At 35.7% G+C, this 14,839-nt stretch overlaps 2 protein-coding genes across 3 annotated transcripts; both read left to right on the forward strand.

Moving 5' to 3' along the window:
* Positions 1–781: 781 nt before the first annotated feature.
* On the forward strand, positions 782–10,703 carry LOC124637720 (erbin-like). 2 transcript variants are annotated; one of them, XM_047174348.1, is made up of 4 exons: positions 782–1,716; positions 9,502–9,652; positions 9,851–10,420; positions 10,525–10,703. In XM_047174348.1, exons 1-4 carry the CDS (start codon positions 993–995, stop codon positions 10,640–10,642), a joined length of 1,563 nt encoding a protein of 520 aa, XP_047030304.1. In that variant the 5' UTR covers positions 782–992; the 3' UTR covers positions 10,643–10,703. The 2 variants fall into 2 exon arrangements, with proteins under 2 accessions (XP_047030304.1, XP_047030303.1); XM_047174347.1 differs by lacking the exon at positions 782–1,716 and adding an exon at positions 7,273–7,875.
* A 195-nt stretch (positions 10,704–10,898) lies between these two features.
* On the forward strand, positions 10,899–14,837 carry LOC124637520 (potassium/sodium hyperpolarization-activated cyclic nucleotide-gated channel 4-like). The gene is made up of 8 exons (XM_047174036.1): positions 10,899–11,107; positions 11,424–11,598; positions 11,886–12,188; positions 12,579–12,780; positions 13,120–13,211; positions 13,366–13,551; positions 13,752–13,941; positions 14,280–14,837. The coding sequence occupies exons 1-8, from the start codon at positions 10,899–10,901 to the stop codon at positions 14,603–14,605; spliced, it is 1,683 nt and encodes a 560-aa protein (XP_047029992.1). The 3' UTR covers positions 14,606–14,837.
* Positions 14,838–14,839: the final 2 nt, after the last annotated feature.

The following is a 14,839-nucleotide window of genomic DNA, read 5'->3' on the forward strand; positions in this document are numbered from 1 at the left end:
TGCTTAACTACCTACATGATTCAGATACAAATACATATTTTTGTTCGTAGACATTTTTATTTTGCTTTGGATCAACCTACCTATAGCTGTACTATAGATACATCTAACTATTTCGTCTAACTTGATCCGTTTTCACCCGACTAGGCTAGGCATGTCTACAGTGCCAAACTATTAAATGTTAACTGCCATTTAAGTCAACAAAATATGTTTGCTACAACAAACTAAACAGACGAGTGAATCAGCTCTTGACTCAATTCCTTAGTACAATTGAATAATCGCACCTTCGTGGACACGAACAATAAAGTCACAGAACTGACCTACAAACTGTACCATCTACACACTTAATCCAAACGTTATTTGGATTTACCTACATTATAAAAAAGAAGCGTTATAAAAAAATAATCAAGTAGAAAATTAAACTAATGCACTCGGTCTTTCCAATATTAATAAAATACCGGATCATCAAAGCAGGTCCAGATAAAGGTTATTGAATTCCATTTGTTATCTAGCGAGCACTCAGACGTTTATTGATAGACAAGATTTTTCATGCACAATCGGCACGGTAAAATCAATAAACAGGAGATAAATTGATAGAAAGTTAACGAAAGCGCATCGTGTCAGATAAAAAGAACAGGATGCAAGAGGATGTATCAGATAATGGAGCATTTGTCGAAAGTTATGTAGGTATGTGTAGTACGGGCTCGGCGTACTCGCGGCGTACGGTAGCGGTACTCGCGACCCTGGCGACCCGGCCACCGCCCGCACATGCGCACTGCGCGCTACCCACCACACAAATCACAAAATGACGCCGCCGGACAACGCTACGTAATAACACGCTCAAAATATTCCAGACAAACCCACAAAAGTGAAAATTATAAATCCATTTACCACAATCTTCGGATATTGTTTAACTAAATCGTGCAGTACGCGAATAGACACGCACGCACGCGCGCTTCTGTGTCAAAACAAACCAGTGCTTTTGCGATGTAAACATGAACGAACGTAAGATCTTGCTTTTTATATTAGCCGTGATCGTTTATAGCATCTACAGTGTTCAAATGTGGTTTACGAAACGGAATGTTGAAGCGAACGTTGTACTGCCCGAGAAGATTGCTGAGCCTACGATCACTTCGGAAGAACATCACAAAACTCCAGAAATCCAGCCGCTCGCGTTAAAACCTGTTGTGAAACCAAAAGTCATTCCACTATATATAAAAGACGGGTGTAGCATTTTACAAGTGTTCACTGAAAAACCGATCGTGACGAAACGCAAACATAAACATCATGGCTTGAGCACTGACAACAACACCGTCACAGTTATTGGCATTACCGTATTCCTCTTAGTGCTGTTGCTCAACGCTATACTAGATGTACTCAAAGTGAAAGAAGAAGAACGAGCAAGAAGGAAGCTCAACCCTGACGGAGAAAGAAGGCAATCGTTAGCAGAATTTGCTAATAAAAAAACACTGCGAAGAGAATCAAGCAAGTTTGGGCTGCAGCTTTTTCAAATTGTTGAATCTATTGTGAATACCGAAGAAGAAGAGAAGAAGAATAGCAGTCGCCAAACTAGGCCATATAAAAGGGGAGATTCTACTAATTCGTACCTAAGTGAAACACACAGGAAATCTCAGGAGGGTTCAGCTCCGGCGTCTATCGCCGAGACCCCAGCAGGAGACCCGAGACTCGTCAAAAGGCAATCCGTAGCCAAGCTCTTTGGTATGCATTCCATTTTAATTTCCATTTCTATTCTCGTACTAACATGCAATGTCGATAAAATAATTTATGAGTTCATTGCAAGTCTGCTCTTTATTGATTTAAATTTTAATGTTTATAAATGTGAATGTAAATGTTTATGATTTTAAATGTTATCTAAAGTTCTATCTTTCCTATCACTGTTTTATATTCTCTGTTTCATAACAAGGTCTGTCTGACGACTGAAAATGACTTGCAGGTAATCGATGTTATCACACTTCTTGTAGATAATTTCTTTTTGTAATAAATGCTTGATTTAAATTCCTTTCAGTAGTTTCAATTTATTGTAGTTACAGTATTTTCTCAGTATTACAGAGATTGTATTTAAATTGTTTCATGCTTGCCTGGACTACAGATAAATCTATTTCTCTGTAGGATACACGAATGGTAAAGAGCCAAAGCACTTCACGGTCCAATAAGTCTTTTACACCATTGCATGTAAGCACGTACCTACATCGGTAGATATCATCTCCATAGTGGCACATAATGAAATCTGTCAATACGGAACATCCGTGCTAGCAAGTTTGTATGTAATCAATTGAACTCACAGTCTATTGAACACATGATTACGTTCCAAATGGTTAATCAAAGGTTTCATATTCAAACTGTAGCTGTACAATAATTTTCTGCCATGAATCCGCAATCAATACTATCTCGAAGATTTGTGGTGGAATTAGTTAGACTCTAATTGGCTTTTAGCTGTAGCAAATCGGTTTACGAGTGAAACCCTTTCATCCAATTTATAATTACTTGTTGGCTGACAAATATGCCCGTGTTCCCCGATAGTGGTATTAATTGGTACATACTTTACATATTGGTAATCTGCTTGCGTCTGCTTTTAATTAAACACGCTTAGTCTCTTGATCGATTAACTCTAATTAAGGATTTATTTGTATAACAGTTGGAATTACATTGCCATCAATTTGTGAATTAAATAGCTGAACATTCCCAGAGGCAAATTCAGCAAGGAGTTTGTAAGTATTACAAGGTATTAGTTAGAAACGTGAGATGTCTGATTCTCGACGTAAATTGATGTGGCGGGATGTCTTTCATTTTGTGAAGCTGTTTTACTCTCTAGAGACGGACGAAAATATTTGGGAATGCTACTAAGAAGAACGTCACAATACTTTTATCGTCGACAAATGTTCCACATCTTTACATTTATCAATTTCGTCACTTGTCTACCCTTATCATAACATGAGTGTTCAATATATTTTTTAACTACCACAACACATATTTTTCCTAAGATCAATTCACTTTATCTACACACCTTGTAACAATCCAAGTCTTTCCCGTCAAAAATTGTATGCCCTTACAACATAAACAAAACCACAAATCCACAGAACCTATTATATTTTACCTTTACCTATTATACTATTATATTTTATAGATATTATTCATTTACCTAGTACCACCTAGGTAGTACCGAGTAACACTCATATGATGTCTTTTGATTTGAAGTGGACAGCACCAAACCATAGCAACATACTCGTACTAACAACTTTTATTTGACCCAACTTCTTTCCACTTAGGAGCTCGTCCAGTGCCGATGGTGCGTCGTTCCTCATTCCCTGCTCTGCCTCTCAACCCTGAGGTACAGGCACTGATGCTGGGTCATCGACAGACTTCATTCGACAGTGATGACGAGGGAGATGGCAAGGGACGCCGTGTCAGGATCATACGTAGATTTTAAGTTATTTTTTAACCCATGTGGCATCCAGAAATATGTGACTTGTAACTCATTATGAATCTATTTATTCATGACTAGACGTTTTCCTGCGGTTCCAACCGCGTCCTGTGGGAACTACTAACTATCGGGATAAAATGTAGCCTATGTTACGTGCAGATAATGTAGCATTCTAATGTTGAAAGAATTTTTAAATCGGTCATGTAGTTTTTGAGTTTATTAGTTTATACAAACTATATTTTCCTCTTTGTAATATTTATAAAATGAAAATGTACCAAATGAAGATAGAGAGTCCTACCTATCTCGCGCTTAGCCAATGTGAGCATGACAAGTATACAATACCATCTCGGTATGAAAGTTTGTATGATTTTGAACGAAGAAATGTATGTTGCCGTATTTTATTCTAGTCTTTTTGCCAATCGCCTAATTTATAGTTCACTGATTTCTAGAGTATTTTTACGTACTTATTAATGTTAACAAAGTTGTAGTACATTTGTAATTATTTCTTGTTGTTGATGATATTTTTTGTCGCGATGACAATAATTTAATTAAGTTCACAATAGGTGGCCGAAATAGATGCAGTTGCTATTTTTTTAGACATGAGCAGTTCTTTAGTTTTTGAGCAAAAATTAAAACAAATAATTAGAACGTGAATTATATTTACACAATGGAATAATGTATACATAATATTATTAGACGTACTTTATCTAATTCCCTATCTGCACCAAAATGTAAATTGTGATTAACCAAAAGTTTTATATAGTTTTAAGGATTTTGGCAAAACAATGAAAATTGACTACGAAATTTAAAATTTTGCTTAAGAAATTATTATTATACCTAATACGTAAATATTAGTGAAGCAGAGGATTTATAATACTAGTCAATAATTCCAAAAATATAGCCTTAGTGGTGTGAATGTTGATTCTTCTGTCGACTGATCCTTAGACTTTAAATTATAGACTTATCACTTATTTCATACACTATCGACACCTATTCTATCATTAGAAATATAAAAAAATCTCTATATTTCTTATCATTTTGATGAGATTCTATAAAAGAATACTACCTATATAGGAAAAACATAGATTAAAATAGTGCATCATCGAAACTTATCATAAACTACCTCTTCTGTTGTGAATGGTCTAATTTTCACTCATTAATTGAATACACTTGCCAGTAGTAAATCTGAGTCATGACAAAATTAACCACCGATTTTTTCTACCTTACAGGTCACTGCGTTTTAGGACTTAGTACGATATTTATTAATAGTAATGTGGCCATGACCTACTCGGTTTTAATGCTCGCAAGTGTACTATAGGACATTGATGTATCGCCTAATATCTAGCGAGTTGAATGATTGAATGAAATACATTGTAGAAAATCGTTTCAAAAAATATAGAAAAGCGCATGGAAAAATGTAAGAGCTTTAACAGTAACGAGAAAGTGATTTAAAGATTTTAGAGAGAAATTGAAAATGTAAGTATATGAATGAATAAAAAGTCTAAATCTTTTTACAATAAAATTCTATAATTTCGAAAGTTATTAAAATTGAAGTGATGTGATTCATCTCATTAATTGTACTTCAAAGTCTGATCTATTTGTGCTGAATGTGTGATACTTGTGTATGTACCTACCTATTGAATAGATTGATTAATGGTCACCATGTGACCTGTTTTGTATAGCACCTTTTTATTAATAATAATTAAATAATATCAAATATAAATTACAATTTGATGTAGTTTTTTCCTGAAATATATGAAAATTATGACTTTGTGCGTGTCTAATTTATTTCATTTAGTTTTCTTCTAAGGTAGATAATCACGTGTACCTACTCTGTTAATGTTATTCTGATAGCAGCCTAATCCATAATTTTTATTTACAATATCAAAGATTTAAATAGAATTTCTTATCGGAATACCAAAAAATTTAATCAACAAAATGAACAATTCCTTTATAAGTTATTATATATAAGTCCTACTTCGTACTGACAGCTATTTCTAAAATCCCATCAAAATAGGTAGGTACCTATAGATATACCATGAACAGCAAAATTACGTTTGAAATATTCCATACATATCCAAGCGTGGGTGGCCAGTTGATCTAGAATCTAGACTATTCCATAGAATTGGAACTAAACCCGTATGGAGCACATCAACCTTTATTTTATGTTTGGTCTGAAACGTCTTACATTTAGGACAAGGAAATTGCTTTAATATTTTTCTAATGTTAACACCGATATTAGTTTAACTGGCCTGGGAAGACATGAAGTTTTCTTACGAGTTTATAATAATAGGATAGACAATTTAACAACACCTCATTAATTATTTTGCATACGTTTTTTCAGGTAGGTAGGTATGTATAAAATAATCAATGCTGGTAAGTTTTGTCAAACCTACATATTCATTTGTAAAATGTTGAAAACATACTGTTACAGCCTTTTTATCGTCCCACTGCTGGGCACAGGCCACCTCTCACAAGGAGAAGGATTGAGCATTAATGCAGGTTGCGCTTGCTCAATGCAGGTTGGTGATTTCAGACTATATAGACTATGTAGAAAACAGATCATTTAATTTTTAATTTCCTACTATAATATAAGTATCGCCTGAACAACGTCATTAAATCACTCTTTTGGTCTTATATAGAATGCCACGTTTTATTTGAATGAACGACTATTTCAGCCAGTTTACTTTCTTTTTAATAAATCCGTAGTTGCCTTAAAATATTGACTTGACAGTGCTAATATCAAGGAAACTACGAAGAAAGTGGACTAAAACCAAGTTTACCCTGAAATTATAAATTGAAAAAATCAGAATTCATGCCACGACTTTGCCTTCTTGGAAAACTCATAATATCAGTTCTTCACACTTTTTAAGCTGAGCAGTTCTTAGAAAATTTCTTTGTTTTTTATATATCCCAATTAACAAGACAACAGAGGGTATATGGGCGATAAAAATAGATTCTTTAATGAATGCAAGCGATGAAACTAGGACGAATATTTTGATGCATGCTCCCATTTTAGCTTCTTGTCATAATACATTGATTTAATGGAGGGTTTTTGTTTGGTTCTGTTGTTATTTAATTGGATCTTGTCTTGATTGATAAGTGGAACTGAAACTACAGTTTCTATATTGCCAGGGCTAAAAAAAATGTTTTTCGTCAAGATTTCACATTGCTTATTCCAGCTGAAAGCTGCTTTTAGGTATCAACTAAAATTTAAATTTAATTGCTAGAAATACCTTCTCAATCTAAATCGGGAAATAGTAGATAATGGTTTTATTGGAAATGATCTAATTTCAATCTAACACCAATCACTTGGGCTTGAAAACTGAAAGCATAATGTGCCCTACTAAATGTAAAACAGATCGAATGTTTCGTCAACGAGGTGGACTCATTATTTGTTATTGTGCTACGCCTGTCCTCGACCTCACACCGCGCCATCGTATATTGGAATTGGACCAGCGCCAACCTCTCCCGGACTTATCTCACCACCTTACGTAGCTTTCTCGACGTATTTGTAATTGTTTCAAAGGATTTATTGTTCCTGTGATGGATGTAAAAGGAGCAATTGCTTTTGATTTATTTTTTCAGCTGTTTTGTCATTCAATGATGTCCTGAGTAGGTTGCCATCTACCTGTTAGGTAAATAAAATCATAATGGCAAACTTCCTGGAATTAATTATCTCAATTTCACCATTCCAAGCCTAAGCAGAATCCACTAAGCTATCCCCAGAATCCAATCAACCCACGGCAGAATAAATTTTAAAGAAAATTCTTTATAGCAAAGACCTTGTTATAGTTTTAAAAATAATTCTCGTGCGTTCGCTCGATGGGATGCAGTCTTCTTCAGTCGGGAATCAGGGGAGCTCGCTTCTCACTTTTACGTTTCAAACAGACGTATGGACAAAGCTTTTAACTCACACGTTATAACATAAACAATAACTGACTGCTTGAGTGCATTACTTTTAAAACAGTTAAGTGAAGTGAAAAATGAACTAGCAAAAACAGTAGATAGAAATAAACTAGTGCAAATAATAAACATGAATTATAATGATGAATTAACACAAACCAACGTTTTGCATTGGAACTACAGAGGTTTTACGGAATTCCCTCTAAACGAGCTAAGAGGTGAAGAATCAGAAGTGACAGATATATATTTGAAGGAGAATCTGTTGACTCGTTTGCCAAGTAACATCGGGGTTTTGGAGCACTTGGAAAGCCTGTACGTAAGCGGTAATGATATAACGGAGTTGCCGAGAGAGATTTCCAAGTTGCGATGTCTCAAGTGCCTAGATGTGAGCGGGAACAGATTGAGGCGTATTCCTGATGAGATAGGTGAAGCGAGGAGCTTAAAGTTCCTCATATTAGATGAGAATGAACTAACGGAGTTGCCGCTGAGGATCTCAGAGTTAAGACGCCTACGGTACCTATCGGTTTGTGGTAATTTAATTCCTTATTTAATTGTATGTGCGGCGTGGTATATTCGATCCTGTACTATTTTTGCATGGTGTGAAATAGATACGCAACAAAAACTTATAGTTGTAGGATTTTTTGTGAATTATCAGCTTCTACCTTCAAATAGTGAATTGGAATTAAATTATTTTTGTTTATGTATTATTATAATGCGATGACTTTAGCATGAATATAACAAGTAATAATTTATTTAACAGAAGCTTGTGATAATCATCACCTCGCCACGTGCACTGTGTCATAACTAATCTCTTCAAGGTTAACGATCTCATAATAAGCTTTACGAATTTGCAATAGGTATGCTCAAGAATAGGAACGTCAAGGCCGTTGTACTTTTGTTCAAAAGACAAATATTTTGTACATAGGTACTTTCACATCTTCTTCTAGCTTTATGAAATATTGCTCATCAAATGAGAAAGGGTGTTGATTAATGTTCGTAGGTAATGTCTTAGTATGAAGAAATTAATTTGCCGTGCAAGAGGACTTTTAGATTATTTTGATCCATTTATTTCGAAAACACTGATATTTATTAACGATCGAAATGCTGTAAGTCGCAAAAGCAAACATTTATTTTAGTGATAAAATTGAAAATTAACGGTGTCTTAAGCAGCCCATAAGCAAGCATATCTACATTGCCAAATGTTTTCCTTACGTGTTACATAACAAAACCTATTAACTAGGCAACTTTAACTAAACAGTGGTTGGTCTAGTTACGTTTTACTGTCCATCGTAAAGTTACCGAAGGCACTAGTTTTGGCGCCTCAGATAACGAACCAGCCGTGATAAATCAACTTTAATGTTTCCTCATTGATTTGGCTGACCTATTTAGGTGTAAGATTGTATATTCGTGGAGACGGAAAAATGTTTGGAAATGCTTTAAGAGGTTGTGCAATGAAGTTTTAGTAGTTTCATAATTTTGATCTCTGATTGAGTAGCTTTGTAATAGGGATAATGCTGTTATTTTCCGATATGCCTTTACCTACCATTTTTTGCAGAAATTGATGTCTTTGTTATATGTGCAGGAACTGCGATCGTTGATTTTGAGTAATGAGCAATAGTTAATATTACTGTAGGTATCCTGCGAATGTCGCTTTATTTGATGTCCTAATTTTGTAAATCCCGTGTTTGCGAGAAATCAACGTAATACGTAATAGAAAAAAAGATAAACTTTTCTTCGTAGAATTTGCATAATTAAATCAGATTGGATCTTGAAAAAAACAATTACCTACACCCGTATTTTGTGAATGTGTGGGTGTTCCTATTGTTAGAACTAAAGCCTTGTAAATGTGCTTATTCACCTGTTTTGTTCAAAAATCTCAGCAATCACCTTAAATTACCTTTGAAACAAGCTAACTGTCTCCTAAAATCTTTGACTACTTAAAATAAATGATTCTACTATGTTGATATTCAGATTATATTGAAAACAATTTTTCCAAAATCTTACTTCCCACGTCAGTATCTTTAAGAATACCAGTGCCAGAACATTTTTAGGTTGATAATTACCTACTTATTTTGATGGAGTGTTCTTTCAGAAGATATTCACAGATTTTTTATTTCCGTAATTGGCTCTAATTTATTGTTTGTTTCTATCTCCAGATAACAAATTGAGATGGCTTCCCCAGCGGCCTGTCTATAACTACCATCACTGCGAGTTTCGTTTCTGGAGGAACTGCAACTTGAAGACTTTGCCATACTCCCTCTGGTATCACATGTTTAGGGACCAACAAACTAGATGTCTCAATATTGGGTAAGTTTTGATGGTGCTTGTATTTCCCAAACTATTTCCAATTATCCGCGTAGGTTATGCGTTTCTGGGAATATTACCGTAACACGATATTGAATATTATGTTTCTCAACAGATTTTTTGAATGGCTACTGCGACGGTTTATAGTTGGGAATAACTGAGTGTATTGAGCCTTCTAATAAATCCATTGTGTATTTCTAGGTGTCTAGATGCAGCAACTAGTCAAAACACAAATAACAGAAATAATCAATGCAAATTAAAACTAAGTCAAGACTCCAATGAAATAGAAGTCACAATCGAATGCCCACCACAGCACAACGTTATATTAGACTCTAAGTACTATTCCCCGCCTAGTTTGTACGAGATTTGTAGGAGGCAGTTCTATCAGATGTTAACCACAGCTGTGAAGAAGCTCAATCCACAAACGTACAATTTTTATTCCGAACACGTGACTGAGAATCTTTACAACGAACATAATAACAACAACTTAGTTGATCTACAAGAGAATTTCCATAGTATCAACATCGATCCTAGAGATGACAAATATTCAGATGAGAATGGGAACAAATACAAATCGGTTTCGGTAAAGGAGGCTGTTTATAGAAAAGCTACGAAGCCATATTACGTACCGGCTGATGTGCTAAGGGAGCATTTTGATTTCTTGCCCAATGTACTGATATCGGATTTGAGCAGTGGGCCAGTTTCAACGTGTGAGAATTTGAACTGTAAGAAGGCAATTTTTGATCACATCTATTATGAATTTTGTTTTGGGTAAGTTTCTAAATTAAGTAGTTTAATAAGCAATGCACTTGGGACTCCAAGTTTATATGGGGACTTTAAACCGATTAACATATTTATTTATTTTGCTTTTTCAGTGAAATTATCCTCATCGATAAAATTGAAGACGTCCTCCTAAGTGCTACGTTTTGTTCCAAATACTGTGCTGATTATTGGAAAAGAAGCAAAGACGCTTTATCTTGGAGTTTAGATTGATATTAATGTGAATAAGTTTGTGTTGTAAAAGAATGCGATTAAAAATAATTTAATTTTGAAATCTTAAGATTTTGATTTGATACCTATAATATTTAGGTAGGTACCTTCCTTTTGCAGATTATAAATAGTTAAATTGCAGTCATAATCAAACTTTTCTCTGCGTCCCACAATGGTCCCACAACTTTTTTCATTTGACATGTTTCTTATTGACATTGCCTACATTGAGACGAAAGGTATGCTCAAGTGTGTGCCGAAAATGCCTAGGAAAAAACCTAAACCTGAAGAAGGGATTCAGAAACCAGATGGGAGCCTCAAAGTGTCCCATGGATATTTCCATGGCCACGAATGTCATTTGCCCACTGAAAAACTTTCAGTTTACGATATAAAAAGCCATGGATTAAAGAGATGGATCTTCAATTTGATATCTGTTCACGCTGGTGATATTAGGGCTGTGAATATGCACAGGTAACGTCTTATTTACAAGTGCCTACATAAGAAAATTAAATAATATATAGACCACTTGACAGTATGTATGAGACTAGCTATTCCCCGCTGTTCCACCTGCGTTCCGTGTGGGAACTAATTCCCGCACACTGACAGCCTTGCCTATGCACTTCCTAAGGGTCCAAATTCTATTTAAATCGGCTCAGTGGTTTTAGTGTGAATTTTGGAAAAAACAGACATAACAGGCAAAGTTACTTTTGTTAGGTAGGTATTATATTTGTATGGAATGTCCTGGCTTTTTCTGGAATAATGAAGCTTTTTACTTTCTTTTGCTCAGATCATACGCAGGATTATGTGCGGAGAAGTTTCGACACCACGAGAAATACTTTTACACCATACATCCATACAGCAAACTGAGGTTCTATTTAGAGATCTCATTCGTAGTCGCAATGACTGTTGGTTCGGTCATAACCGCTTTCAATAATGGATCGAAATACCCCGATGATGATTCTGTTAGTATATAGAAAACAAAATTAAAATTAGATAATGTATTTAGGTACATAGATATTTCATATTTGGATATGTTTTGTGTTTGGTAGGGAGTTCACTGGAGTCTCTTTTTAAACGGTTTTTTTATGTTTATTCTGAAAACTGTAGAGTCGACGAGCTAGTATTTAACAAGTCTGTCAATTCATCAGTGAATCAGTAGAACTTCTCTGTTTACAAATGGCTTTGGACCGTTATAGGTATGATCTAATATTCATACATCCGAAACTCAACACCACCTTTGCATCCACAGGACTTTCACGACGAAATACTAATCGTTTGCAACAGCATGATCATAGTGAACATATTAGCCAACTTCCTCACCGGGTACATAGAAGGATACTCTCGTAAAATAGCAGTTTTGGCGAAAAAGAAGATTGCTTTGAAATATTTGAAGTCGTGGTTAATTGTGGATGTAATTGCGTGTGCGGGGACCCCCGTGGATATTCTGCACACTTACCTATCTCTTCGGTTGGTGATGGAGGCCGTGAAGCTTGTCCGTCTGCCTGTCATTCTTATGTATCTCCATAATATCCTAGTGGTCATGAGGTGTACAGTGAGTGGATTTACCTACTATAGTTCGGCCATTCAGAGAATGCGTTCCTGACACGTCGCGATTGAACTGACGACGTAACTACATTCATTGATTATTGATATAATAATGTTGTTTTAATGCTCCTCAATTGTTAAAACGGTAAACAACCAGCAAAAATATTTTTATCGTAACTGCAACGCCATTGCAAAGTTACGTCGTCAGTTCAATCGCGACGTGTCAGGAACGCATTCTCTGAATGGCCGAACTATATTACTTTTTATTATACATTTTTGTTTATATTAGTTACATTAAATCCTCACTCTAAACGTGAGAGCTCATCGCTGAAAGTTTTCAAGAGACTATTTAGTGCACTTTTGTCATCATTAATTATTTTAATAAAATACCTCTCAGGTTTACCAGAAAACAGCTGTTGAGATCTTATTCTTCTTAATATACTACCTATCATGGAATATGTACTTTCAATTTGCCGTGGAATATATTGCTGAGGCCACTTATTATCCGGCAAATCCTAGGAACTGTTCATGGTTAACCGTCGGAAAATTGTGGAACCAAACTTCCGATGTTCGGATCTTGTATGCTTTTGACCGAGCTGGTAAGTCGACATTTCCTTACCAGTAGGGGCCTACTAAACAATTGTCCTCTCCAAACTTTTTGTCTTCGCGGAACAATGCTCAGGGGCTACGAAGAAATAATTTTAGGTATCAACGGGCGGTGGAGGTGAGCAGGCAGCGAATGGTATGGGCCATATGCGCGTAGGTACCTCTGCTCCGAATTTCGTTACGGACCACAGTTGGGTTTTTGCTAGAACTGTAACAAATAGAACTTTCAAAGACGTAAGCTAGTGAAAAAGATCCGGTGACAGGCTTGAACCCCCATAAATGTGAAAAGGCATTCTAAAGTATTTGACGATATATAAACTTAACTGTTTCAGTGAGTATGCTAACGACTAATACAAATATGAACCTTCTTGAGCAAACGGGATGCTTCGAAAATTTCCTTGTTGCGTGTTGGCTATTTTCCAAGGTATGTGAATGACTGCTTTTGAAATGAAATCCCCTTGTATTCTGTAGATCCTGTGACATATCTTTTCGCACTGCGTCAGAAAATGTTTTCTTATCCGAGTATTTTCTTAAATTATCTTTCATTATTACCATACTCAGTCCGTAAATATTTCCAGGTATTCATATTCCATTTCGCACTCAAGTATATACTAGCACTTTTTGGAAAGGAGTCGGCTCGCGCCCAGTATTACATGATGAAGAAACAGCTCAAAACTTATATGGTGCAAAGGAATTTCCCACCAAGACTTAAGAGCAAAATCCTGAAGTTCTACGCTATTCGATTTCAGTACAAATATTTTGAAGTAAGACACTATTTTTCTAGAGGTTTACTCACAGACAACGTATTTTAATGAATAGGTACTTTATACCTAAACGTATATCACGGCCCTATGGGTTCGTGAATACAAGGAATAAACGAAGTAGGACAGAACATTATAGACCTAAAAAATTTTCTCAAGTAACTTGCGATTTCTAGTCACACCCAAAGTCTATCATGGTTTAGGAATCCCGCATGTTGGGTTGCGTATCAGGCCAACTCCGCGAAGACATACTCATGCACACTGGTCGACAGCTGGTGAGAGAACTGGAGTTCTTGAAACAGCTGCCGAGCTCCTTGCTGGTGCAAATAGCTTTCAAACTGCGCGTCGTCATTTACATCGCTGGCGATATTATTTTCAAGATTAATACCGTTGGTAAGCAACCAGACGACTTCCTGATTTAATATCTTGATTTCTGACACTTACGCGAATATTAGACATTGAAATAAAAGTACTTTTACGGATTTTATCGCGGTTATGTTAATATTATTTAATCCCGACATTTCGGAACCCACACAGCATTCATCTGCAATTGACCATGGATGCTGTAAACTTTACAGCAGTAAAGGATTCAAAACGTCGAGATTAAATAGTAATATAACCGCGATAAAATCCGTAAAAGTAGTTTTATTGTAACTGATTTAATATTCTCTCAGTAGGTACCTATATTCCTTTTCCTGTAACGACTGTTAATATTCTATGAAATTTCGCAGGCGATTGCCTCTACTTCATTGACCGGGGAACTGTAGCGATTTACTCCGACTCCGGCAAAGAGATTTGCCATTTAGAGGACGGTGACTTCTTCGGCGAAATAGCCCTAGTCATGAAACATCACTTCAGAACCGCGTCAGCTATTGCTGTGACCAATTGTGAGTTGTTCAGACTGGATAAAGAACATTTTGAGACGACCATAGGGTACTATCCCACAGTTTACAATAGTATTAAAGAGGTCGCTACTAGTAGGTTCGAAAGAACATGCGTTTTGGATGAACATCATAAGGCAGAGCTTAGGACCGCTGAAAATAGTTTACCAGTATGAGTGAGTGGGTCTAGCTGTGTAATGCAGTCCTACGATTGAGTTGGAAATTATGTGAATTCATTTAACTAATTTTATTTATAACTTTTAAGCTTTATTGAGACTATTTTGTTGCTTTTCTTGTATTGTTCCTATCTTTTAATGGAGTTTATTGTGTGTGTGACATTTAAGGAGACAATGTTAATATGTTAAGAGAAGCGATTTTGTGTTCTTGGGTGACAAATAAAAACATTGAAA

This window comes from Helicoverpa zea, chromosome 16 (genome assembly GCF_022581195.2).
Source record: "Helicoverpa zea isolate HzStark_Cry1AcR chromosome 16, ilHelZeax1.1, whole genome shotgun sequence".
In the NCBI taxonomy this organism is placed as follows: domain Eukaryota; kingdom Metazoa; phylum Arthropoda; class Insecta; order Lepidoptera; family Noctuidae; genus Helicoverpa; species Helicoverpa zea.